Source organism: Orcinus orca, chromosome 6 (genome assembly GCF_937001465.1).
Source record: "Orcinus orca chromosome 6, mOrcOrc1.1, whole genome shotgun sequence".
Lineage (NCBI taxonomy): Eukaryota > Metazoa > Chordata > Mammalia > Artiodactyla > Delphinidae > Orcinus > Orcinus orca.
The window spans coordinates 70,573,930-70,599,081 of NC_064564.1; the positions used below are offsets into that span (position 1 = coordinate 70,573,930).

Consider the following 25,152-nt stretch of genomic DNA (forward strand, 5'->3'; position numbering starts at 1 on the left):
AATGTTGCTATTTATTTGGTTTTATTAGTGTCTAATTTATTGGGTTTTTTAAATGTCTTTATTTGAAATTGAAAAGCAAAGCACTTCAGAAGAGGATAATGCTTCCTCAGAAGCCATAGGGAAAAGCCACAGCACTTAATTGTTGCTTGTATTGAGAGCATGTGAGGACCAATTAGAAACATCATGGGCCTTTAGAACTGAGAGAGAGAGCGGTGGTGGTTAGCTGGCTTGTGTGGTCAGCTGAGCAGTCTTCCTAGCACAGCATTTGTTGTGATTCAGAAGCATTGGAGGACAGGAAAGGAGAGGGAAGTCGGGCTGTAGGAGGGTAACAAGACAGTAGAAACTTTTCTCACCAAGCTTGGAGAAAAACTGATCGTTTCATCTTATTTTATAGCTAATAACAATAAGCTGTGAAATATTTTGGGCATTTTCTTTATTTTACTGGCGTATAGTTGATTTACAATATTGTGTTAATTTCTGCTGTACAGCAAAGTGATTCGGTTATACATATGTACATTCTTTTTTATGTTCTTTACCATTATGGTTTATCATAGGATATTGAATATAGCTCTCTGTGCTATACAGTAGGACCTTGTTGGTTATACATTCTCTATATAATAGTTTGCATCTGCTAATCCCAAGCTCCCAACCCATGCCTACCCCACCCACCTTCCCCCTTGGCAACCACAAGTCTGTTTTCTATGTCCGAGTCTGTTTCTGTTTGGTAGATTTTGTGCTTTTATTTTGTTTTTTTATTGAAGTATAGTTGACTTATAATATATTATTTTAGCTTCAGGTAATTTGATACTTTTATAGATTATACTCCATATATATTGATAGTTATAAATATTGGCTGTATTCTCTGTGTTGTACATTACATACATCCTTGTAACTTGTTTGTTTTATACTTAGTAGTGTGTAACTCTAAATTCCCTTCACCTATCTTGCCCCTCTTGCCACCCCTCTCCCCTCTGGAACCAACAATTTGTTCTCTGTATTTATGAGTCTGTTTTTGTTTTGTTTTATTCATTCCTTTATTTTTTTAGATTCCACATACAAGTGAAAACATATAGTATTTGTCTTTCTCTGTCTGATTTATGTCACTAAGCATAATACCCTCCAGGTCAGTCCATGTTGTTGAAAATTCTCATTCTTTTTTATGGCTGAGCAATATTCCATTGTGTGTGTGTGTGTGCGCGTGCGTGTGCGTGTGTCACATCTTCTTTATCCATTCATCTATTGATGGGCATTTAGGTTGCTTCCATAACTTGGCTATTGAAAATGATGCTGTAATGAACATAGGGGTGTGTATCTTTTTCATTTTTTTCTGGATATATACCTAGGAGTGGAATTGCTGAATCATATGGTAATTCTATTTTTAATTTTTTGAGGAATCTTCATACTGTTTTCCATAGTGGCTGTACCAATTTACATTTCCACCAACAGTGTACTAGGGTTCCCTTTTCTCTACATCCTTGTAACACTCATTATTTGTTGTCTTTTTGATAATAGCCATTCTGACAGGTGTGAGGTGATATCTCACTGTGGTTTTGATTTGCATTTTAGTGATGTTGAGCATCTTTTCATGTGCCTGTTGGCCATCTGTATGTCTTCTTTGGAAAAATGTTTGTTCAGGTCCTCTGCCTGTTTTTTAATCAGGTTGTTTATATATATAACGTTGAGTTATATGAGTTCTTTATACATTTTGGATATTGACCCATTATCAGACACATCATTTGCAAATATCTTCTCCCATTCAGTAGGTTGCCGTTTTGTAGCATAGGATTTTGAACAATAATTAGAATGGCCAATATGAGTGCTTACCATATGCAGGCACCATCCCAGTGCTCTTCTTACGCTAGCTCTTTCATGAAGGTGTGTGTTATATTTGTCTCCATTCATGCAGATAAGGAACCTGAGGCTTAACTGATCAGCTCTCAGAGCTAGTAAATGGCAGAGCCAAAATTCAAATCCAGCTCCTACCTACGCCCCCTATCACTGTAATGTTAACCATGAAGCACCGTATCACTGTAGTTGTTACTGATTGATTGATGTGTCCATCTCATTGGAATCATGCTCCTCGTGAAGGTGAGAGATGGATCCAAAAAAGAAGCGAGGGCTTCCCTGGTGGCGCGGTGGTTGAGAGTCCACCTGCCGATGCAGGGGACGCGGGTTCGTGCCCCGGTCCGGGAAGATCCCACATGCCGTGGAGCTGCTGGGCCCGTGAGCCATGGCCACTGAGCCTGCGCGTCTGGAGCCTGTGCTCTGCAACAGGAGAGGCCACAACAGTGAGAAGCCCGCGTACCACAAAAAAAAAAAAAAAAAAAAGGAGAGTAGTTTTTATAAAATTCCACTTTCATCTTGGTTTCCTTTCTATTTTTTCAAGTTTTAGTGCCACAGTTCTTAAACTTTTTAGTCTCTGAATCCCTTTACATTCTAAAAATTGAGGATCCCAAATAGCTTTTGTGTGTGTGGGTTATATCTATCAATATTTTATATTTTTAAAATGCGAAAATTTTAAAATACTCATTTAAAATAGTAACTATTAAAATGTTAAATAAATTTTTAGGAAAATAACTTTTCCAGGACAAAAATAAGCTTAGTGAGAAGAGTGGCATTATTTTTCTTTTTTGCAGTCCCTATTGTCTGAAGAAGCTGGATTCTCATATCAGCTTCTACCTACATTGGTCTGGCATGCTCTGGCACATGACTGTATTCAACTGGGCACCCATGAGAGGGAATGAGAATGAAAGGGTAAATCACATCTTAGTATTAATAGGAAAATAGTTTGACCTCATGGACCCCCCAAAATGGTCCCCTGCAGAATCAAATAAGACAAGAATTAATTAGAAATAGGCACCAGGATACTATGCTTATCTCTGCCTCTCATTAATCACTGACCTTGAATTAATCAACCTTTTTGGTCCTCAGTTTTCTCATCTATGAAATGGATCATTAAGTCACCTCTTAAGACCCCTTCTAGGTCTGACTGGCGATGACTTATTCTAAATTACAAGGAGTTGTAGAAATAAGGTTTTTCCCAGAAGAGCTATAGCTGTTTCTTCAAATTTCACTGTTTCATCACATATTCTACCATCAACCGTCACAGTATTTAATTTTTGTGGCAATGCATCTAGAAAGTTCTGCACCATTAACTTGTAATTCCAGGGTGTGTTTTCATGCTGGAGATTTTTATTTAGCATGCTCTTCCAATCTTAAAGGATACAGCTCATTGCCTTCCCTTCAATATTTTCATTTGCCTCCACACTGTGAAAGAGTGGATGGCAAAGAAAAGCATCAGAAGGGAAAACCAATCTTGCCTACACCTTTGTCTCTCCTTCCTCTTGACCTGATTAGAATCCTCTTAATCGCAGCCATCCTTACTGCAAGGGCAGTTGAAGGCTTCTGTGGTGACATTATATTGGGTGTTATAACCAAACATAGATTTCTCTTGTAATGTTTCTTCTCCTTTAAGAATTGGTAGTTGTAACTAATCCCCTAGTGCTACTGTTTGCATACGAATGGACAATCCTGTTTATATCACTGTAAAATGTGATTTAAACTCAAGTGATTTATGCACACCAGATAACATATGAAATTTCCTTATTAAAGATCCACCCACATTATGTGCATTATGTGCATATAAATTAGGCTAGCTATCCTGCTTTTTCTGATAATTTGACATGAAATTAAAAGGATAGGTTACCTTAAAAGGCTGCTAATTGTTCCAGCACCCTTATTGAAGCATTTGGTTCAGGTTCCATGTTCCTAGTTATTGCTTGGAAAAGGCCATTCACCTTCACGCTGTAGTTCCAGGCTGTCTGATTCATTTTCAAATATTCAGATCATCGTGTTTTTGAAGATGATTTTATCCAATGACCAAAGCGGTGTTTCCATTGAGTTTTGAGTTGATGACACAGATTAGGGTATTTAAAAGAATACAACAGAGAGAAGCAGGCTCTTGCTTTTAAATGGGCAATCATGCCATCTTCATAATAGGGCTAGATTCCACTTTTTGAATAGTCCGATATTCTAAGGCACTGATCACGACAGCTTATTATTTCAGTTCCTCAGGCGACTCCTTTACCTGATGTAGAATGCAATTTGGTGTTAATGGAAAGAGGAACAAGCAACAAAGGCAGTGCAGCTGAAAAATGTCATGGGTGAGCGTGTCCTTTTTTTATGACTAGCTGAGAATGCATGGGTAAGTGGGAGATAATGGAATTGCTTTTTTAAATAATATAGAAGTTTGAAAGAGGGCTGCCACAAAATGACAGTTTTCTCACTTCTGTTATTTAGGTCTTGAGTTTATGCCCTTTTCTTTTTACACTTTTCCATATTAACAGCCTCTCAATAATATGTCCTTTCATCCCGATATGCGTTTCTTGCAAGGTGGCTGAAGTACAGAAATAGCTGTGGGCAAAGAAACAGTTAAGCCATTTTTTTAGCCGTGCCGGTATTGGAGATCAGTGCTCTGATGTGCAGTTGTTGGACAGTTTTGTTATTTAATGTGTCTTTACGGTGCTTAATAATACCCTTTCGTCGTGGGATGAAGGGTGGCAGAGAAGTGAAAATGATTGTGAATTAACAGCTTACCAGACTATTATGTATGAAAAAAAGCCCGAAAAAGAGAAGAAAAACACTTTAAATTAGCTCACGGGGGTCCTAGGAAATTCAGTGGAACTTTTTGGCAAGAGAAACTGCCTTTCTGGACTTGACTCTGCTGGCATGGACATTAATGACTCGTATGTGAAGAATCGGATCTCTTGAATCCCTCCTCGCATGAGCCAGCATTGGCTGCTGCCAAAGATGTTTATTTGAAACAGTGGCATTTCTATCGCTTCTCAGCAGAGAGCTACAGTCCCCACCAAACAAAGATGCTGCTCGAGTTTTTGGCAGATTTCAGTGAGACCAAAACAGGAAGAGAAGAAGCAAAGGCTGCCTTTGGGCTTGTAAGGCATTTCACCAGAATGCCATTTTCTTTCACCATATGACCACATCGTTGAGAAATGAAGAGATTTCAGAAAGAACAAAATAGGGCCCTTTTTTTATCTCTAGGAAGGCTTGACCCTCTTAAGTCACTGACCAAATAATATTTCTAAGACATGTGGAAAAGCTGAAAAAATGGATCCAACTTCCTGCACCCCGTGGCGCCTAGAGGGATTCCTGTCCTGCAACAAGAGCGATGCCAGCTTCAAGTTAATGAGGCAACCCGCTGGGCCGGATTAGGAGGTCACTGTCAGATTTTTTTCTTTTTTTTTAACAAACAGTATTAAGCTGCTGTTTAAGGATTAGCTTAGGGAATTGGAGTTATAAACGCATACTGGCTTTTCAGTTATATTAGGCCCACAGTTAACAATTAAATGACAGCATACAGGGCTATGGTAGATTCTTTTCTGTTTTGTCCTAGCTTTACAGTGAATCCTGGCCTCACAGGCCAGGTGATTTCCACCTTTCTCAAGTCCAGTTCTGCTCTTGCGCTTGGCTGGGTCTATTCACCCAGGCCCTCCTTGGGTGGCACCATTATTCTTCTTTCTTTACCTCCTAACACCAGCCTCTCTCTCCTTCCCCCGCTCCCTCCACACTTTGCTGCTTTTGTTTCTGATTTTGATTTCCATCTTCTCCATCGTCATAGGAAGCCAGTGTTTGCTAGGCTCCTGAGCCTTCAGAAAACACAAAAACAATTCACAAGGAACCAGATTAGGAACAAATGAGAACTTTAGGGAAAGCAAGTTTAAATCACACCTGTGGACCTTGTGAGCCGGGCTGTCCTCCTTCATGCCATTCGCTCTCCTGGGACCTGAGAAGGAATGGGAAAATTGGGTAGAAGGGAGGATGCATAAATACTGTCCAGTTAGTAAAGAATAAGGCCTCCCCAAGTGTGATGGATGGTATGAGGATGACTAGGGAGTGGAGATGAGGGCCTGGCATCCCTTTGGTTTGTCTTTGCCTGCGCTCCTAGGGCTGCCGTGACAAAGTACCCCAGGCTGGGAGGCTTAAACAACAGAAATTTGTCTCCCAGTCTGGAGGCCAGAAATCTGAGGTCAAGGTGTTGGCGGGGTCCTGGTACCTGTGAAGGCTCTAGGAGAGGATCCTTCCTTGCTGCTTCCAACCTCTGGTGGTCCACGTGGTCCTCAGCATTGTTTGACTTGCAACACTCTAATCCCTGCCCCAGTTCACACTGCCTCCCTGTGCCTCTGTGCCTCTGTGCCTCCTCTCTTCTTGTGAGAACACCAGTCACTGGATTAGGGCCCACCGTAATCCAGGATGAACTCATCTTAACTAATTACATCTGCAAAGACCATATTTCTGAATGAGATCACGTTGCAAAGGTTCCAGGTGTACGTGAATTTTCGGGGGACACTATTCAACTACACCGCCTTACCGAGGACATGTGACTTACCGAGGACATGTGAAAGGGCACACACGCTCTTTACCACGCTTGGCCCCGTGTTTTCATTCACTTCCGGTCTCCCTGGCTTAGTCACTGTGAGGTTGGAGAGAGGTTTCCAAATTATTGTGGACTCCTCGCAAAAAGGTGTCAGGTAAACGAATGTATTAACTGATACAGTCACCTGTTGGGGACATATTGTGTATCAGAAATAAAATCCCTGAGGGTGGACCAGGGCAATGGTATTTTTAAAAGCTCCCCACACATACAGGGCTGAGACCCAGTCAGCCTGTTGACAGGGTCCTTCAGCTCTGAGCATCCTATAATTCTTCTGTGCTAGATGAAAGGGAAATCTGTATCACTTCCCTAAGGGCCCTCCTAAGATGGCTGGCCAGTTAGCTTTGCTTTACATCAGAGGAAAAATGAACTTGATTCTAAGGTGAACCTTAATCACATTCAAGTTTGTGAACTGGGCTTGGGACTGCGTTCCTGCAGCAGACCCTACTGCCACCTAGTGGTAGGAAGGCGCCTCTGACCAAACAGGATAAGGAGCTTTTGAGGTCCTTGAATTGAACGCTGCTATTAAGTGCGAGTGTGAGGCTCAGAGGGCTGTCTCCACCCCGTGTACTTTACGGTAGCCTCCCACTGCTGTGCACGCACGTTTGGCAGGGGCGCATCCTTCAAACGGCAAAGGCAGCTCCCTCAACCTTGCAAGTTGAACTAGAGGCTGCAATTACAATCAGGCACAGAAATGAAGGTGCTAATCTTCCCTAGGATCCCATCGTGCCCTTCTCATCCATTAAGGCCAGTTCCACTTGAGCCTCTTTGAAAAGGCCCTATGGGAGTTTGGGGATTCAACCCAGAAAATGCTTCTTTCTGCTGCTTAGGCAGCAACTTTAATGAAGTATCAAAAAATATGGAGTGAAAAAAACCTTTTCTTCACTTTCAATCTTTGACAGGCTGTCCCCTTACAGCCACTCCACCCCCCAGGTAACTGTAGCTTTGGTGGTAGCCCCCAGTGGAGGATAGGATTAAGTACAAAAAAATTCAAATATGGATCCTTATTTTTTTAAAAAAACTTTCTAAATCCCAGTAATGGCTAGTGTATTTGTTTCCTAGGGCTGCCATTACACAATATCACAAACTGGGTGTCATAAACAACAGAAGTGTATTGTCTCACAGTTCTGGAAGCTAGAAGTCCGAGATCAAGGTGTTGGCAGGGTTGATTCCTTCTGAGGGCTGTAAGGGAAGCTTCCCTCCTTGGCTTGTTGATGGCCGTCTTCTCCCTGTGTCTTCCTTCTGAGTGTCTTGTCTCTGTGTCCAAACTTCCCCTTTTTATAAGCATACCAGTCCTATTGAATCAGAGCCTACCCTAAGGACCTTATTTTAACTTCCTTACTTCTGTAAAGACTGTATCTCCAAATAAGATCACATTCTGAAGTACTAGGGGTTGGAGCTTCAACATATGAATGCAGGGTGTCAGGGGCAGGCGGGTGGGTGGGGGAGGCACAATTCAATCCATGCCGGCTACTGTGTGTTTTTGTAAAGAAAAATGGTACCAAGAAAAGTGCTGAGAGGGGCGTCTTGGTAGGGGTGCAGCTTCTGGTTCCTACACTCTAGCCTGTGGCTGGGGGCCTCTGGCGTCTCACCCTTTCCTTCTACACAGGGAGAGAGAAGCCAGTGGCCTCATCCCAAGGCAGTGCTCCTTTTTGAATAAACCCAGTACCATATTCCTCTCCCTACACTACCCAGAGTGAATGTGGTTGCAGCCCCAGGGCTGCATGATATATTAGATAACAAGGTGACCGTTTGGATTTACAATTAGCAGAAGTCACTCTCATGCAGGGAAGTCCACTGTAGAATTGTCAGCCCACATAAATCACTGATTTCCTCCAGCTTTTCTTAGGTCTTTAGAAAACAAATTAATCAGGCAGGGAACTGTATTAAAATACTGCTGCTGCACTAACAGTTTTGAACTGAGAGGCCATAATCCTAAATACATCCCACGAGGCATCTGAAATCAGTGCCAGCTTTTTCTTGGGTCTGTTCTCTTATCAGTAATCTATCTGCTGGTTGGTGTGGAACGCTTTGATAGGGCATTTGAAGGTTGGCAGGAGGCCTGGTACTCCATGTGCTGCCAACACCTCAGAATTCAACAAACATTCTACCAGATAGGCACAACATGGTAGTTTTCATCCAAATTGTACATACTCTTCAAGGTTGTTCCAAGTCCCACCTTCTGCCTCAAGGCTTCTTTTTTTTTTCCTGTACGCGGGCCTCTCACTGCTGTGGCCTCTCCCATTGCGGAGCACAGGCTCCGGACGCGCAAGCTCAGCGGCCATGGCTCACGGGCCCAGCCGCTCCGCGGCATGTGGGCTCTTCCCGGACCGGGGCACGAACCCATGTCCCCTGCATCGGCAGGCGGACTCTCAACCACTGCGCCACCAGGGAAGCCCCTCAAGGCTTCTTAATTAAGGCCCTGTAGTCTCTGGTTCTTGGGAAAGAATAATTTCACCACTGATTCTGAATCTAAATATTTTTTTAAGTGCAAAGGTAGGAAATTTAGACCTAAGTTTCCTTCCAGCTATAAAACCCCATAGCGGTGTGATTGGACTCCATATATATAGACTGTGTCCTGATTTCCGTAGCATTAGTGTTATGTATTTGTTCACCTCCTTAAAAAAAATGGTGCGCTTTTGGACACCAGCAACTGTTGTTCAAAGAGAAATCCCCTATTCCAACCTATTTCCAAGTGATTGTGCCTTGTGAAGTACCCCCAATATGAGGTAGATATGAATGTGATAAAAAGTAAATATAGAGCCTTATGTTAAAAAAAAAAAAGATTTCCAGAGAACATGGTGGCTGCTTGGTGTTTGAAGCATCTCTGGTGAGCCCAGAGATGGAGGGGACTCCAGACCCAAAGGGATGATTAGGGTGGGGCGTTGTGAAGCCTTTACATGTGTTTGTGGTGATGCTGTGAGTTTAGACTAAAATGAGGGGAGTGAGGCAGGATGAGCTGGTGCGCTCTCATGGCAACAGATAGAACACTGGCCAAAAGAACAATATGAACTAGAAAGGAAAACAGTGGGGCTGGGGAAAACGGGCTCAGTATAGGAAAAGGAAATAAGGGACTTGCCACCTACAATAGCCTGGAGAGAAATCAATATTTTCCTTAAGGGTATTTTGGCAAAGAATTTCAACTTGAATTCAAAATGAGGCTGCCCTTGGACACCAGAGAGGAAAAGATCCTGCTTCTGTGGGACCCTGGAGCTGAACTCTGAGGCAGTTGTAGTTTAAAAAGAACATTGCCCCCGAGGGTCAGGAGCTCATGGAACAAGGATACCCCAGGGACTATTTAGCGTGGTCATCTTAGCCAGTCTGACAGTCCTGAAGTTCTGCTTTGTTTCAGCTCTGCCCTTAAATCCCCTCACAGCACATTCCAGATCTTATGAAATTCTATTGGCTAAATATGTCTTTTAAACAGTAGGTTGAGGATATATATGTGTGTGTATCTTTTAGGGAAAAGGTTGAAAAAAAGGGAGGGTTGGAAATGAGCCTAGAAATGAGACCTTGGAAGAGAAACTTCTCGTCTTTGATGCCCTCTGCACCTGGCTCTAAAAAGTCAACTTAGACCCTCCAACTTAGCCCATCTTGAAGTGATCTATACTTTGGGGGTCCCCTGGGGCAATCTGGCTCCCAAAAAGTGCAGTCCACCGTCCCAAAGGGCTTTGTGGTTAGCAAACAAACTGCTTTTGCTTTGCTATGTTCCCTTATTTCTCTGGGTCTGTGTTTTAAATCATTTTATTGAAAAGGCTTTGAAGTCTTTGACCACGTGTGTGCATTACTGTGTAGTTTCAATCACCGAATTAAGTACTTGAGTTTAAGTGGAAATAAAAATACAAGCCTCTCACACACCCACACACTTACTCACATATGTGGATAAACAATGCTAAGGATTAAGGCCACAGAAATACCTAAAACCTCTACTCCTTTCATGCCAACTGTTATCACACCTTTACCTTCAGGTCCCAGAATTTAAAATATATCATGCATTCTCAAAGCATCACATGCTTAGGAAGAGACACTGGCATCTGTGTGGATGTATGATCGCGTGCAGTCAGACTGGCTAAGATGACCACACTAAAGAGTCCCTGGGGTATCCTTGTTCCATGAGCTCCTGACACTCAGGGGCAATGTTCTTTTAAAACACAGCAGTTGGGCTTCCCTGGTGGCGCAGTGCTTGAGAGTCCGCCTGCCGATGCAGGGGACACGGGTTTGTACCCCGGTCCGGGAAGATCCCACATGCCGCGGAGCGGCTGGGCCCGTGAGCCATGGCCGCTGAGCCTGCGCGTCCGGAGCCTGTGCTCCGCATTGGGAGAGGCCACAGCAGTGAGAGGCCCGCGTACAGAAAAAAAAAAAAAAACACAGCAGTTATTAGGAATTGAGGGAACTTACCTCAACATAATAACAGCCATGTATGGAAAACCCACAGCCAACATCATTCTCAATGGTGAAAAACTGAAACCATTTCCTCTAAGATCACGAACAAAACAAGGTTGTCCCCTCTCACCACTATTAATTATTTCAACATAGTTTTGGAAGTTTTAACCACAGCAATCAGAGAAGAAATAAAAGGAATCCAAATCGGAAAAGAAGTAAAGCTGTCACTGTTTGCAGATGACATGATCCTATACATAGAGAATCCTAAAGATGCTACCAGAAAACTACTAGAGCTAATCAATGAGTTTGGTAAAGTAGCAGGTTACACAATTAATACACAGAAATCTCTTGCATTCCTATACACTAATGATGAAAAATCTGAAAGAGAAATTAAGGAAACACGCCCACTTAGCATTGCAACAAAAAGAATAAAATACCTAGGAATAAACCTACCTAGGGAGACAAAAGACCTGTATGCAGAAAACTATAAGACACTGATGAAAGAAATTAAAGATGATACAAACAGATGGAGAGATATACCATGGTCTTGGATTGGAAGAATCAACATTGTGAAAATGACTATACTACCCAAAGAAATCTACAGATTCAATGCAATCCCTATTAATCTACCACTGGCATTTTTCACAGAACTAGAACAAAAAATTTCACAATTTGTATGGAGACACAAAAGACCCCAAATAGCCAAAGCAATCTTGAGCAAGAAAAATGGAGCTGGAGGAATCAGGCTCCCAGACTTCAGACTATACTACAAAGCTGCAGTAATCAAGACAGTATGGTACTGGCACAAAAACAGAACTATACATCAATGGAACAGGATAGAAAGCCCAGAGATAAACCCACACACCTATGGTCACCTTATTTTCCATAAAGGTGGCAAGAATATACAATGGAGAAAAGACAGCCTTTTCAATAGGTGCTGGGAAAACTGGGCACCTACATGGAAAGAATGAAATTAGAACACTCCCTAACACCATACACAAAAATAAACTCAGAATGGATTAAAGACCCAAATGTAAGGCCAGACACTATAAAACTCTTAGAGGAAAACATAGGCAGAACACTCTATGACATAAACCACAGCAAGATCCTTTCTGACCCACCTCCTAGGGAAATGGAAATAAAAACAAAAATTAACAAATGGGACCTAATGAAACTGAAAAGCTCTTGCACAGCAAAGGAAACCATAAACAAGATGAAAAGACAACCCTCAGAATGGGAGAAAATATTTGCCAATGAAGCAACTAACAAAGGATTAATCTCCAAAATTTACATGGAGCTCATGCAGCTCCATATCAAAATAGCAACTCAATCCAAAAATGGGCAGAAGACCTAAATAGACATTTCTCTGAAGAAGATATACTGATTGCCAACAAACACATGAAAAGATGCTCAACATCACTAATCATTAGAGAAATGCAAATCAAAACTACAGTGAGGTATCACCTCACACCGGTCAGAATAGCTATCATCAAAAATTCTGCAAACAGTAAATGCTGGAGAGAGTGTGGAGAAAAGGGAACCCTCTTGCACTATTGGTGGGAATGTAAATTGATACAGCCACTATGGAGAACAGTATGCAGGTTCCTTAGAAAACTAAAAATAGAATTACCATACGACCCAGCAATCCACGACTGGGCATATTCCCTGCGAAAACCATAATTCAAAAAGAGTCATGTACCACAATGTTCATTGCAGCCCTATTTACAATAGCCAGGACATGGAAGAAACCTAAGTGTCCATCAACAGATGAATGGATAAAGAAGATGTGGCACATATATAGAATGGAATATTACTCAGCCATAAAAAGAAATGAAATTGAGGTATTTGTAGTGAGGTAGATGGACCTAGGGTCTGTAATACAGAGTGAAGTAAGTCAGAAAGCGAAAAACAAATTCCGTATGCTAACATATATATATATATATATATATATGGAATCTAAAAAAGAAAACAAATGATTCTGAAGAACCTAGGGGCAGGACAGAAATAAAGTCACAGACATTGAAAATGGACTTGAGGACATGGGGAGGGGAAAGGGTAAGCTGGGACGAAGTGAGAGAGTAGCATGGACATATATACACTACCAAATGTAAAATAGATAGCTAGTGGGAAGCAGCCGCATAGCACAGGGAGATCAGCTTGGTGCTTTGTGACCACCTAGAGGGGTGGGATAGGGAGGGTGGGAGGGAGATGCAAGAGGGAAGTGATATAGGGATATATGTATATTTATAGCCGATTCAATTTGTTATAAAGCAGAAACTAACACACCACTGTAAAGCAGTTATACTCCAATAAAGATGTTTGAATAAATAAACAAACGAACAAACACACACAGCAGTTCAGTTGGTGATAGAACTGAAATGTTCTGCCATCCCTTACCTGAGATATAGCTAGGTTCTCTCGCCAAAGCACCAGTTCCCATTTCTGTTTCTAAATCCATCAGGTCAGGAGAGGGTTGAGTCTCAGCACCTCAGAAGTTGCTGGCGTTCAGGGCACTAATACCTGAAGAACCCATCTTCATGTTGGGGAGGTGGAGGGGATTCTACATGCACCATATTTTGAAGAATAAACTCAAGCTATGAGTTTCTTCCCAGGGTAGACAGACAGCTGACACTTTGTCTCTTCACTGATGGCTAATGTAGGACTTGTGGATTATAATTTGAAGAAAGGAAAATTATTGCACACTTAATACCAAATAATGGATAATAAAATTGCCTTCTGGAGCCAGCTCACTGTGGCCAAGTTTACAAGCAGGGAGATGCTGTGCTTTCAAGTTCCACAGAAGACTTAAAGACCTGTCAGGAAAAAAAAAAAAAAGACCTGTCAGGCCACCTCATTTTATTAGGGTTATAAATGGACACTTTCGGGTAACCAAACATGTCATCCCAGGATTACATTACAACATGGATATAGAATTGGCAGTTCTCACCCAACTTTGACATTCTTGTACCCTGGGGGTGAGAGTGCTTAACAAAGTTTATAGAAACTTCTACAAGACCCTCAGTCTTCAAAAAACTTGATTCCAACGGGACAAGAAATAAGATGGTGGAGTAGAGGACTTGAGCTCACCTTCTCTCACAAAAACACCAAAATCGCAACTAACTGCTGAACAACCATCAACAAAAAAAGACTTGAATCTAGCAAAAAAGATATTCTACACCCAAAGACAAAGAAGAAGCTACAACGAGATGGTAGGAGGGGCACATTCACAATAAAATCAAATCCCATACTGGTGGGTGACCCACAAACTGGAAAATAATTATATCACAGAGGTTCTCTCACAGGAGTGAGAGTTCTGAGCCTCATGGCAGGCTTCCCAGACTGGGGTTCTGGCATTGGGAGGAGGAGCCCCCAGAGCATTTGGCTTTGAAGGCCAGCAGGACTTGAGTGCAGGAGCTCCACAGGACTGGGAGAAACAGACTCCACTCTTGGAAGGCATGCAGAGGTTTCACATGAACTGGGACCCAGGGCAAAGCAGTGACTCCATAAGAGCCTGGGCCAGACCCACCTGTGGGTCTTGGAGGGTCTCCTGGGGATGTGGAGCTGTGCTCCACAGTGAGCTGTGCTCACTGCAGGGGCAAGGACAATGGTGGTGCACGCCCCAGGGAATACTCATTGGCTTGAGTTCTCCTAGAGGTCGCCATTTTGGCACTGAGACCTGGCCCCACCCAACAGCCTGCAGGCTCCAATGCTGGAATGCCTCAGACCAAACAACAAACAGGGTGGGAACACGGCCCCACCCATCAGCAGACAGGCTGCCTAAAGTCATCCTGAGCCAACAGCCACCTGTAAACACACCACTTGATGTGCCCTGCCCATCAGAGGGACAAGACCCAGCTCCACCCACCAGTGGGCAGGCACCAGTCCCTCCCACCAAGAAGCCTGCACAAGCTTCTGGGCCAAATTCACACACCAGGGTGTAGACACCAGAACCAAGAAGAATTACAGTCCTGCAGCCTGAGGAACAGAGACCACAAACACAGAAAGTTAGACAAAATGAGATAGCAGAGAAATATGTGCCAGACGAAGGAACAAGATAAAACCCCAGAAGAACAACTAAGTGAAGTGGAGATAGGCAAGCTACCTGAAAAATAATTCAGAGTAATGATAGTAAAAAATGATTCAAGATCTCAGAAAAAGATTGGAGGCACAGACCGAGAGGATACAAGAAATGTTTAATAAAGAGCTAGAAGTTTAAAGAACAAAACAGATGAAAAATACAATAACTGAAATGAAAAATACACTAGAAGTGAATCAATAGCAGAATAAATGAGGCAGAAGAATGAATAAGTGAGCTGGAAGACAGAATGGTGAAAATCACTGCTTCAGAACAGAACAAAGAAGAAAGAATGAAAAGAAATGACAGTCTCAGAGGCCTCTGGGACAACATTAAATGCACCAACATTTCTCCTTCTGGGACTCCTATAATGCGAGAGAGAGAAAGAGGGCCTGAGAAAATATTTGAAGAGATAATAGCCAACAACTTCCCTAACATGGGAAAGGAAACAGCCACCCAGGTCCAGGAAGCACAGAGTCCCATATAGGATAAACCCAAGGAGGAACATGCCAAGACGCATATTAATCAAACTGACAAAAAGATAATGAGAAAGCATTAAAACTAACAAGGTAAAAGCAACAAATAGTACACGAGGGAATCCCCATAAGGTTATCAGCTGGTTTTTCAGCAGAAACTCTGCAGGTCAGAAGGGAATGGCATGATGTTTTTAGAGTGACAAAAGGGAAAAACGTTCAACCAAGAATACTCTACCCACCAAGGCTCTTGTTCAGATTTGACAGAGAAATCAAAAGCTTTACAAGCAAAAGCTAAGAGAATTCTGCACCACCAAACCAGCTTTACAACAAATGCTAAAGGAACTTCTCCAGATGGAAAAGAAAAGGCCATGACTAGAAACAAGAAAATTACAAATGAAAAAGCTCACCGGTAAAGGCAATCATATGGTAAAGGTAGGAAATCATCCACACACAAATATTATATAAAAATCAGCAATCATGAGAAGAGAAGGTACAAGTGTAGGATATTGGAAATGCATTTAAAAATAAGAGACCAGCAACTGAAAACAGTCTTGTGTGGGTGTGGCTGTGGCTGTGGCTGTGGCTGTGTGTGTATAGACTGCTATATCAAAACCTCATGGTAACCACAAACCGAAAATCAACAATAGATACACAAAAAAGAAAAAGGAATCTAAACACAGCACTAAAGTTAGACATCAAATTACAAGAGAGGAGAACAAAAGAGGAAGGGAAGAAAAAGACCTACAAAAACAAATCCAAAACAATTAACAAGATGGCAGTCAGAACACACATATTGATAATTACCTTAAAAGTAAATGGATTAAATGCTCCAACCAAAAGACATAGACTGGCTGAATGGATACAAAAACAAGATCCATATATATTCTGTCTACAAGAGACCCACCTCAGATCTAGGGACACATATAGACTGCAAGTGAGGGGATGGAAAAAGGTATTCCATGCACATGGAAATCAAAAGAAACCTAGAGTAGCAATACTCATATCAGACCAAAGAGACTTTAAAATAAAGCCTATTACAAGAGACAAAGAAGGACACTACAGAATGATCAAGAATCAATCCAAGAAGATATAACAATTATAAATATATATGCACCCAACAAAGAAGCACCTCAATATATAAGGCAAATACTAACAGCCATAAAAGGAGAAATCAACAGTAACACAATAATAGTGGGGGGCTTTAACACCCCACTTTCATCAATGGACAGATCACCCAGACAGAAGATCAATAAGGAAACACAGGCCTTACACATTAAATCAGAGGGACTTAACCGATATTTATAGAACACTCCATCCAAAAGCAGCAGAATACACATTCTTCTCAAGTGCACATGGAATGTTCTCCAGGATAAATCATATGCTGGGCCACAAAGCAAGTCTCAGTAAATTTAAGAAAATTGAAGTTGTATCAAGTATCTTTTCTGACCACAACACTATGAGATTAGAAATCAACTACAAGAAAAAAACTAAAAAACACAAACACATGGAGCTTAAACAATATGCTACTAAACAACCAGTGGATCACTGAGGAAATGAAAAAATACCTAGAGACAAATGAAAACGAAAGCATGACAATCCAAAACCTAAGGGATGCAGCAAAAGCAGTTCTAAGAGGGAAGTTTATAGCAATACAATCTTAGGAAACAAGAAAAATCACAAACAACCTATTCTTACACATAAAGCAACTAGAGAAAGAGGAACAAACAAACCCAAAAGGCAGTAGAAGGAAAGATATAAAGATCAGAGCAGAAATAAATGAAACAGAGATGAAGAAAACAATAGCAAAGATCAATGAAGCTAAAACCTGGTTCCTTGAAAAGATAAACAAAGTTGATAAACCTTTAGCCAGACTCATCAAGAAAAAAAAGGGAGGAGACTCAAATCAATAAAATTAGAAATGAAAAAAGTTACAATTGACACCACAGAAACACAAAGGATAACAGACTACTACAAGCAACCATATGCTAATAAAATAGACAACCTAGAAGAAATGGACAAATTCTTAGAAAGGTACAATCTTCCAAGACTGAACCAGGAAGAAATAGAAAATATGAACAGACCAATCACAAGTAATGAGATTGAAACTGTGATTCTAAAACTTCCAACGAACAAAAGTCCAGAAGCAGCTGGCTTCATGGGTGAATTCTATCAAACATTTAGAGGAGACTTAACACCTATCCTTCTGAAACTATTCCAAAAAACAGAGGAACACTCCCAAACTCAGGCCAACATCACCCTGATACCAAAACCAGTCAAAGATACAACAACAACAACAAAAGAAAATTACAGGCCAATATCACTGATGCACATAGACGCAAAAATCCTCAACAAAATACTAGCAAACCGAATCCAACAATACATTAAAAGGATCATACACCATGATCAAGTGGGGTTTATCCCAGGGATGCAAGGATTCTTCAATATATGCAGATCAATCAGTGTGATACACCACATTAACAAATTGAATAATAAAAATCATATGATCATCTAAATAGATGCAGAACAAGCTTTTGACAAAATTCAGTACTGGTTTCTGATTAAAAACTCTCCAGAAAGTGGGCATAAAGAGAACCTACCTCAACATAAGAAAAGCCATAGGTGACAAACCCACAGCTAACATCATACTCAGTGGTGAAAAGCTGAAAGCATTTCCTCTAAGATCAGGAACAAGACAAGGATGTCCACTCTTGCCCCTTTTATTCAACATAGTTTTGGAAGTCCTAGCCACAGTAATCAGAGAAGAAAAAGAAATAAAAGGAATACAAATTGGAAAAGAAGTAAAACTGTCACTGTTTGCAGATGACAGGATAGTATACACAGATAATCCTAAAGATGCTACCAGAAAACTACTAGAGCTCATCAATGAATTCGGTAAAGTGGCAGGATACAAAATTAATACACAGAAATCTGTTGCATTTCTATACACTAGCAATGAAAGATCAGAAAGAGAAATTAAGGAAACAATCCCATTTACCTTAGCATCAAAAAGAATGAAATACCTAGGAATAAACCTACCTAAGGAGGCAGAAGACCTGTACTCTGAAAACTGTAAGATGCTAATGAAAGAAACTGAAGATGACACAAACAGCTGGAAAGATATACCATGTTTTTGGATTGGAAAAATCAATATTGTCAAAATGACTGTAATACCAAGGCAATCTACAGATTCAGTGCAATCCCTGTCAAATTGCCAATGGCATTTTTCACAGAACTAGAACAAAAAATCTTAAAATTTGTATGGAGACACAAGAGACCTCGAATAGCCAAAGCAATCTTGAGAAAGAAAAATGGAGCTGGAGGAATCAGGCTCCCTGACTTCAGACTATACTACAAAGCTGTAGTCATCACAACAATATGGTACTGGCACAAAAACAGAAATATAGATCAATAGAACAGGATAGAAAGTAATAGTGTGAACATGTTTTAGATTAATGAGAGTGAGCAGTCTCAACTATAAAACAACAAAAGTTACAACTCACAATAGGCTCAAATTACGAGATGTAATACTTTTAAACAGAATCCTCTTTGATATAGTTTGTTTCCTAATAATTTTCAGTCATTTCAAACTGTTTACTCAAGTATTTTCAGCCTCCAAATGAATGTGTTGGGCCACACAATCTCTGTGATCCCAACTGCAACCTTCTTTACTATTTTGGAGACACTACTATTGCCAGGCACTAAATGATATGTACAGAATTTGTGTATATCATGTATGTGTGTCTATTTGTACAGATACTATTTCCTCATAGAAAAGTTTATCACTTATAAAGTAGGGTTTATTACTCCCATTTAACAGATAAATAAGGTGCAAAGATGATTAACTAACTTGCGTAATGTCCTGTAGCTGTAATAATTAGAGATAATAATTAGAGAGAATCAATAGATTTAAGCCATTGTGTCTGACTGACCATGGTACCGCTTCCCCGTATATATCTTGGTACAGCCGTCAGGGGTTGAATTAGCCGCCTCTGAGCTTAAGTGGCTACCATTTTAGGTCCAGTATTTGCTGGACATATTTTTTCCTCCCCAGCCACAGGGATAGTGTGTAAAAATGCACACAGCATTCATGAGTTCCAGACCATGTTCAAGTTGCTCTGATTGGCTTCAGGCCTGATATACCACAGCACATCCCCAAAGCCCTGTGCACTTGGAGGGCAGGAGTGTGTTTTAGCCAGCGCTGTTTCCTTCAGAGTCCCTAGCACTAAGCTGTGATGTGGTAAGCGCTTGATAGATCTTGGTGTAATTTACATGTTGCAGGTCCAGGGAAGCAGATGTTCATCATTGTAAAAGAATCAATTCCAGACCTAATGCCCTCCCATTTCTACCTGCATGTTTTCCGGGCACAAGTCATTGGAAGAAAGAATGAACTTGTTCGCAATCATGAGGCGCCATTATAAATTGATGCGAAAACTTAGTCTTACATCTGCTTTCTTTTTTTCTCCCCCAGTAAGTGAAAATGGTGACCACCTAAGCAGATGGATGAGGCAGGAACACAGTTGTGGGAGAGAAGTTTCTCCACTCCACAATTTCCCAAAGGAAACTGGGCTGAGCCCCACTACACACAGAGTCATCATCAACTGGACTTGGAGTTTGCGAGATGTCAGGGGAGCCTCGGCCGAGAGGCTGATCGGCAGATGTGATGTGAAAAATACCACACTCTTCTGTCATTTGCTGTTGCTTGCTGAACTGTGAAGAACTGCATGAACTCTATTTAAGCTGCTTTCTATACCATTGCCAATCACCTTTTTGGACTTGGAAGTGCTATTTTACTATTGACACTTGCATTGTTTCATTTTGCATGCATCCAGTGATTATCCATAAGCAACATATGTAATCTGCTTATATATTTTTAAAAAATCTATCCATGCAAAATGGTAACGTCTGAATTATGCTCTTTTTCAAAGTTATAATCAGCCCATGTCATTAAAAGTTTAAATTGGTTTCATATAAAGATCAGTGTAATAGGTCTGCATATACTTTATAGAAAATTAGCTTCTATAAAGATTTTTTCACTGTTTACTAGTGAAATGAGAAAAGCAAAGCTATTTATAAAAGGCCTTATGTCGTGTACATACATTGTCTTTGAAATATTTGTGATTTAGTTTATTGCTTGTAAAAGAGATTATATAATTTATTTAGTAAATACTATTGTAAACTATAGTTTTATTGAGAGAAATAAAATATTTTGTTCTCAATTGTGGTATTATATTAATTCAGGTGGTTTATGGTCTTTACATTTCTTTCTTTTGTTAATAAAAAAGAAGTAACTTAGATACCCATCATTTTTACATATTCTGAAATCCTAAATAAACTGACTCTCGTGATTGATGAAAATGGAGAGAAAATTACCTGGGCCCTGAGAAAAGACTCAATAGCAGATTCTGCTCAACTTGTTCAAGAGACTTTCCCAAATGTCCTGGTGTGTTAGTCAGCTTTCACTATGTTATGTTGTGGTGACAAACAATCCCCAAATCTCTGGATTGGGATCCAGAGCAACCCCTGTCCAGGACATGCCACTTTTACAGCAGAAGAAAAAATGTGATAGTGGAACCATGGGAGCTCGTAAAGCTTCTGCTTAAACATGGTTTACAGAACTCACAATCCACTGGCCAAAGCAAATGACATTGACAAGTCTGTCGTCAAAGTGTTGGGAAGTGTACTTTTCACATAGAAATAGACTCAGCAGAGAGGGGCAATGAATATTTAAGCAGTTAATACATCTATAGTATCACATGAGTGTCCCAAGCAGCAGAAGGTTAAGAGGTTGCATAATCATACACTGCAGAAAAAATCATTAGAAAACAAAAAGACATTCCTGATGAGTAAGATGCTCAGTGTAAAATACTTCAAGTTAAAGCAAGCTGGTTCTCATAAACAAACATAATATTAGCTTTTGTAAATACAGCTTGGAGCCATGGTGACTCAGTATTAAGTATTCATTTCATCTGCAGAGTTGGTGCTGGGAATTTATCCTGGGTTGGGCTGTCAATGGGAAATTTTACTGAAGTGGATTGTGGAGGATTCTTCGCCTCTCTCTGCCTGGTATCCATATGTGCTAGAAGATGCCCGATCTTACTATAGGGGTTTACTTAGCTGCAATCCTGCTCTTCCCCCTCCCATTTGCATCCATTTATCTAAGCAGGGGTCCTTAAGCCCAGGACCCATTGATTCTTAGGAGGGTCACAGATGGATATTAATAGGGCCATGAAATAATATACACAAGTTGGGTATGCCTTTGTGTATATGGGGGCTTTTTTCATGAAGAGAAAGACAATAAGTTCCATCAAATTCACAGTGGCTTTGACCCAAGAACTGTTGAGAACCGCTATTTTAAGGCTTAACTCAAATGCTATTTCAATGCCATGAAGCTGTCCATGATGCCCAATCCTCTCTCCCCACTGCGACCGTCACCCTTGGCCAGTCTGCGGTCAACTCACCTGTCTCAGAAAACCTCAACACTTTGTACCTTCTTTTAAAAATTGAGGTATAATTTACATATAATAGAGTGCACAACTATTAACTGTATGGTGCAATGATGTTTTACATATATACACACACCCTTGTAAGCAGCACCTAGAACAAGAGATAGAATATTTCCAGCTAACCTACAGGTTCTTTCATGCCCCCTCCCCATCAATACCTTTGGTAGGATTGATGCCTTCCCATCAATGCCCCAAAGGTAACCATTATTATTATTTCTATCATCATGGATTAGTTTTGCCAGTTCTTGAACTTCATATAGAGTAATAGAGTATGTCCTCTTTATCTAGCTTTTTGGTGTTATTGTTATTCAACACTGTATGAGAACCATTCATTTCATTGTATACAGTGAAAGCTCATTCTTTTTCATTGCTGAGTAGTATTCTGCCATACGATTATCCCACAATTTTCTACTCTATTGCTGACTGACATTTCGGTAGCTTCCAATTTGGGGCCATAAGCATGCGCACTGAAAGATAAATAATGAGTCCCTAGACCTCTTCCTCCACGCAGTTCCTAGATGCATACAGCTTGACTTCTAACACCCATACTGGGTGTGGAAGAATTTTCTCTGAAAAAACTATCACTACCAGGAAGTAGATGACCATACGCTAATTTGCCTAAGATAGTCTGAGTTTATGCCAGACACTCAGGCATAATAACAGTATATACTTTCACTCTCAAAAATGTTCCACTTTTACCACAAATTATATAGTTACCTTACCGAGGGGGAAAGCTTAAAGGTAATAACACTGGAGATTTCCCTAACAACTGACTCAGCCAAGGCACCCTACAGTGAAGTTCCACTACACCCCCCACAGCCAGTGCTCACTCACATTTTAGTCCCCACTCAACGCACAGCCAACCAAATATCACAAGACAGCTAAGGATATTCTCTAAAATGAAACTGAAATATACAAACAAAACTGCCGCTGGGGTAAACAAGGACTGCAAGAAGTAAACTTCAGAACAAAAATTACCATACGTCTTCAAAGATAATAAATTATACAGCATCCATGAAGCATGATCAGGATGCTGTGACAAAAATGAACATTCTTACAGATGGCCAAAAAGCACATCAAAAGATGCTCACCATTACTAATCATTAGAGAAATGCAAATCAAAACTGCAATGAGCTATCACCTCACACAGGGCAGAATGGCCATCATCAAAAAAATCTACAGGGCTTCCCTGGTGGTACAGTGGTTAAGAATCCTCCTGCCAATGCAGGGGACACAGGATCAAGCCCTGGTCTGGGAAGATCCCACATGCCACAGAGCAACTAAGCCCGTGTGCCACAACTACTGAGCCTGCGCTCTAGAGCCCGCGAGCCACAATTACTGAAGCCCGTGTGCCTAGAGACCGTGCTCTGCAACAAGAGAAGCCACCGCAATGAGAAGCCTGTGCACCGCAACAAAGAGTAGCCCCCGCTCACCGCAACTAGAGAAAGCCCACGCGCAGCAACAAAGACCCAACGCAGCCAAAAATAATTAAATTTTTTTTAAATACTTAAAAAAAATTTTTTTTAATCTACAAACAAGAAATGCTGGAGAGGGTGTGGAGAAAAGGAAGCCCTCCTACACTGTTGGTGGGAATGTAAATTGGTACAGCCACTGTGGAGAACAGTATGGAGTTTCCTTTAAAAACTAAAAATAGAACTACCATATGTTCCTGCAGTCCCACTCCTCAGCATATACCTGAAGAAAATCATAATTTGAAAAGATATATGCACCCCAATGTTCACTGCAGCACTATTTACAATAGCCAGGACATGGAAGCAACCTAAATGTCCATTGACAGAGGAATGGATAAAGATGTGGTATATATATACAATAGAATATTACTTATCCATAAAAAAGAACAAAATGATGCCATGTGCAGCAACATGAATGGACCTAGAGATTGTCAGACTGGGTGAAGTCAGTCAGACAGAGAAAGACAAATATCATCTGATATCGCTTATATGTGGAATCTAAAAAAAGGTTACAAGTGAACTTATTTACAAAACAGAAATAGAGTCACAGATGTAGCAAACAAACTTACAATTAACAGTGGGTAAGTGGGGGGAGGGATAAGTTGGGAAATTGGGATTGACATATACACACTACTATACATAAAATAGATAACTAATAAGGACCTACTTTATAGCACAGGAAACTCTACTCAATACTCTGTAACGGCTTATATGGGAAAAGAATCTAAAAAAGAGTGGCTATCCTTTACATCATGTTGGAGTTAGTATTTTTGAAAACTTTGGGGACAAGAATGTGGAGGTGACACACATCAAGTTAGAAAATGAAAAAAAGGAACACAGATGACCAATTCTTCCTCTCCCCATTTCTAACCTTATAAGAACCCATACTAATTTTTTATGTGCTAGCTTCTTTACATACAGTATATCATTTAATAGGCACAGTGGTCTTGAGCAAACATAATGACCTGTATTATATATAAATAATAGAATGTATAAAGCACCTCAAAAATTTTGTAATTAAAAAAATTAAAAATTGGATATGTGTATATGTATGGCTGATTCACTTTCCTGTACACCTGAAACTAACAAACACAACATTGTAAATCAACTATACTCCAATAAAAATTTTAATAGATAAATAAATAAATACAGGGAGTCTAGTCAACCTTAAGAGCCCACACTTCTAACTACTATACTATATAACCTTGTATATGTAGCAACCTACATATGTATATAACCTATATATGTTATATAACCTCATATATGAAGGTTCTATGCAGACAAAATGATCACTGTGACAAAGGGAGAGATTTATGCAGGGAAAACGTAGAAAACAAAAAAAGATAGTTGCAGTTTATATAAGAACTTAGAGCTGCATGTGTTAAATGAGAATAAGAAAGTATGAAAACAGTAGGTGTTAAATAAAATTACAAGACTACATATTGAACTGATACATCTTGGCATGTTAATAAACCCATGGAAAAAGATCTAGGATTAACTAGGATTAGTGTAGCAGTTAAGAAAAATGAGATAGCATACCCAAATTTTTGCATAAGTAGATGGAATTAAATGCAAAAATAATCAGTAAGAATAGCATCTATGCATTGAAAACACATTCAAGGACATGTGTTATGCTTCACCAAACAAAACAAGGCATTTCCATAATGTAAGCATCACAGAGGCATTTATTTAGTCTGTTAGTAAATACTTAGTAACTAGGGATATCAATACTTATAGAATTTTCTTTTAATTTGTTTTATTTAAGTTAATTTTCTTATACATGAAACAAAAATGA

At 40.3% G+C, this 25,152-nt stretch overlaps 1 protein-coding gene and 1 long non-coding RNA gene across 8 annotated transcripts in view; one reads left to right on the forward strand and one right to left on the reverse strand.

Moving 5' to 3' along the window:
• Positions 1 to 20,598, forward strand: part of PIP5K1B (phosphatidylinositol-4-phosphate 5-kinase type 1 beta) — a 327,342-nt gene extending 306,744 nt beyond the window's left edge. For all 7 annotated transcript variants that reach the window (XM_004276420.3, XM_004276421.3, XM_033440220.2 and 4 more), the window contains one exon: positions 19,851 to 20,598. In XM_004276420.3, coding sequence (XP_004276468.1) covers positions 19,851 to 19,853 — 3 coding nt within the window. In that variant the 3' untranslated portion in view covers positions 19,854 to 20,598. The remainder of the gene's footprint in view (positions 1 to 19,850) is intronic.
• LOC117203876 (uncharacterized) overlaps positions 12,910 to 25,152 on the reverse strand; it is a 113,893-nt gene continuing 101,650 nt past the window's right edge. The window contains exon 3 of the long non-coding RNA XR_004486817.2: positions 12,910 to 13,644. This is a non-coding gene — a long non-coding RNA (uncharacterized LOC117203876). The remainder of the gene's footprint in view (positions 13,645 to 25,152) is intronic.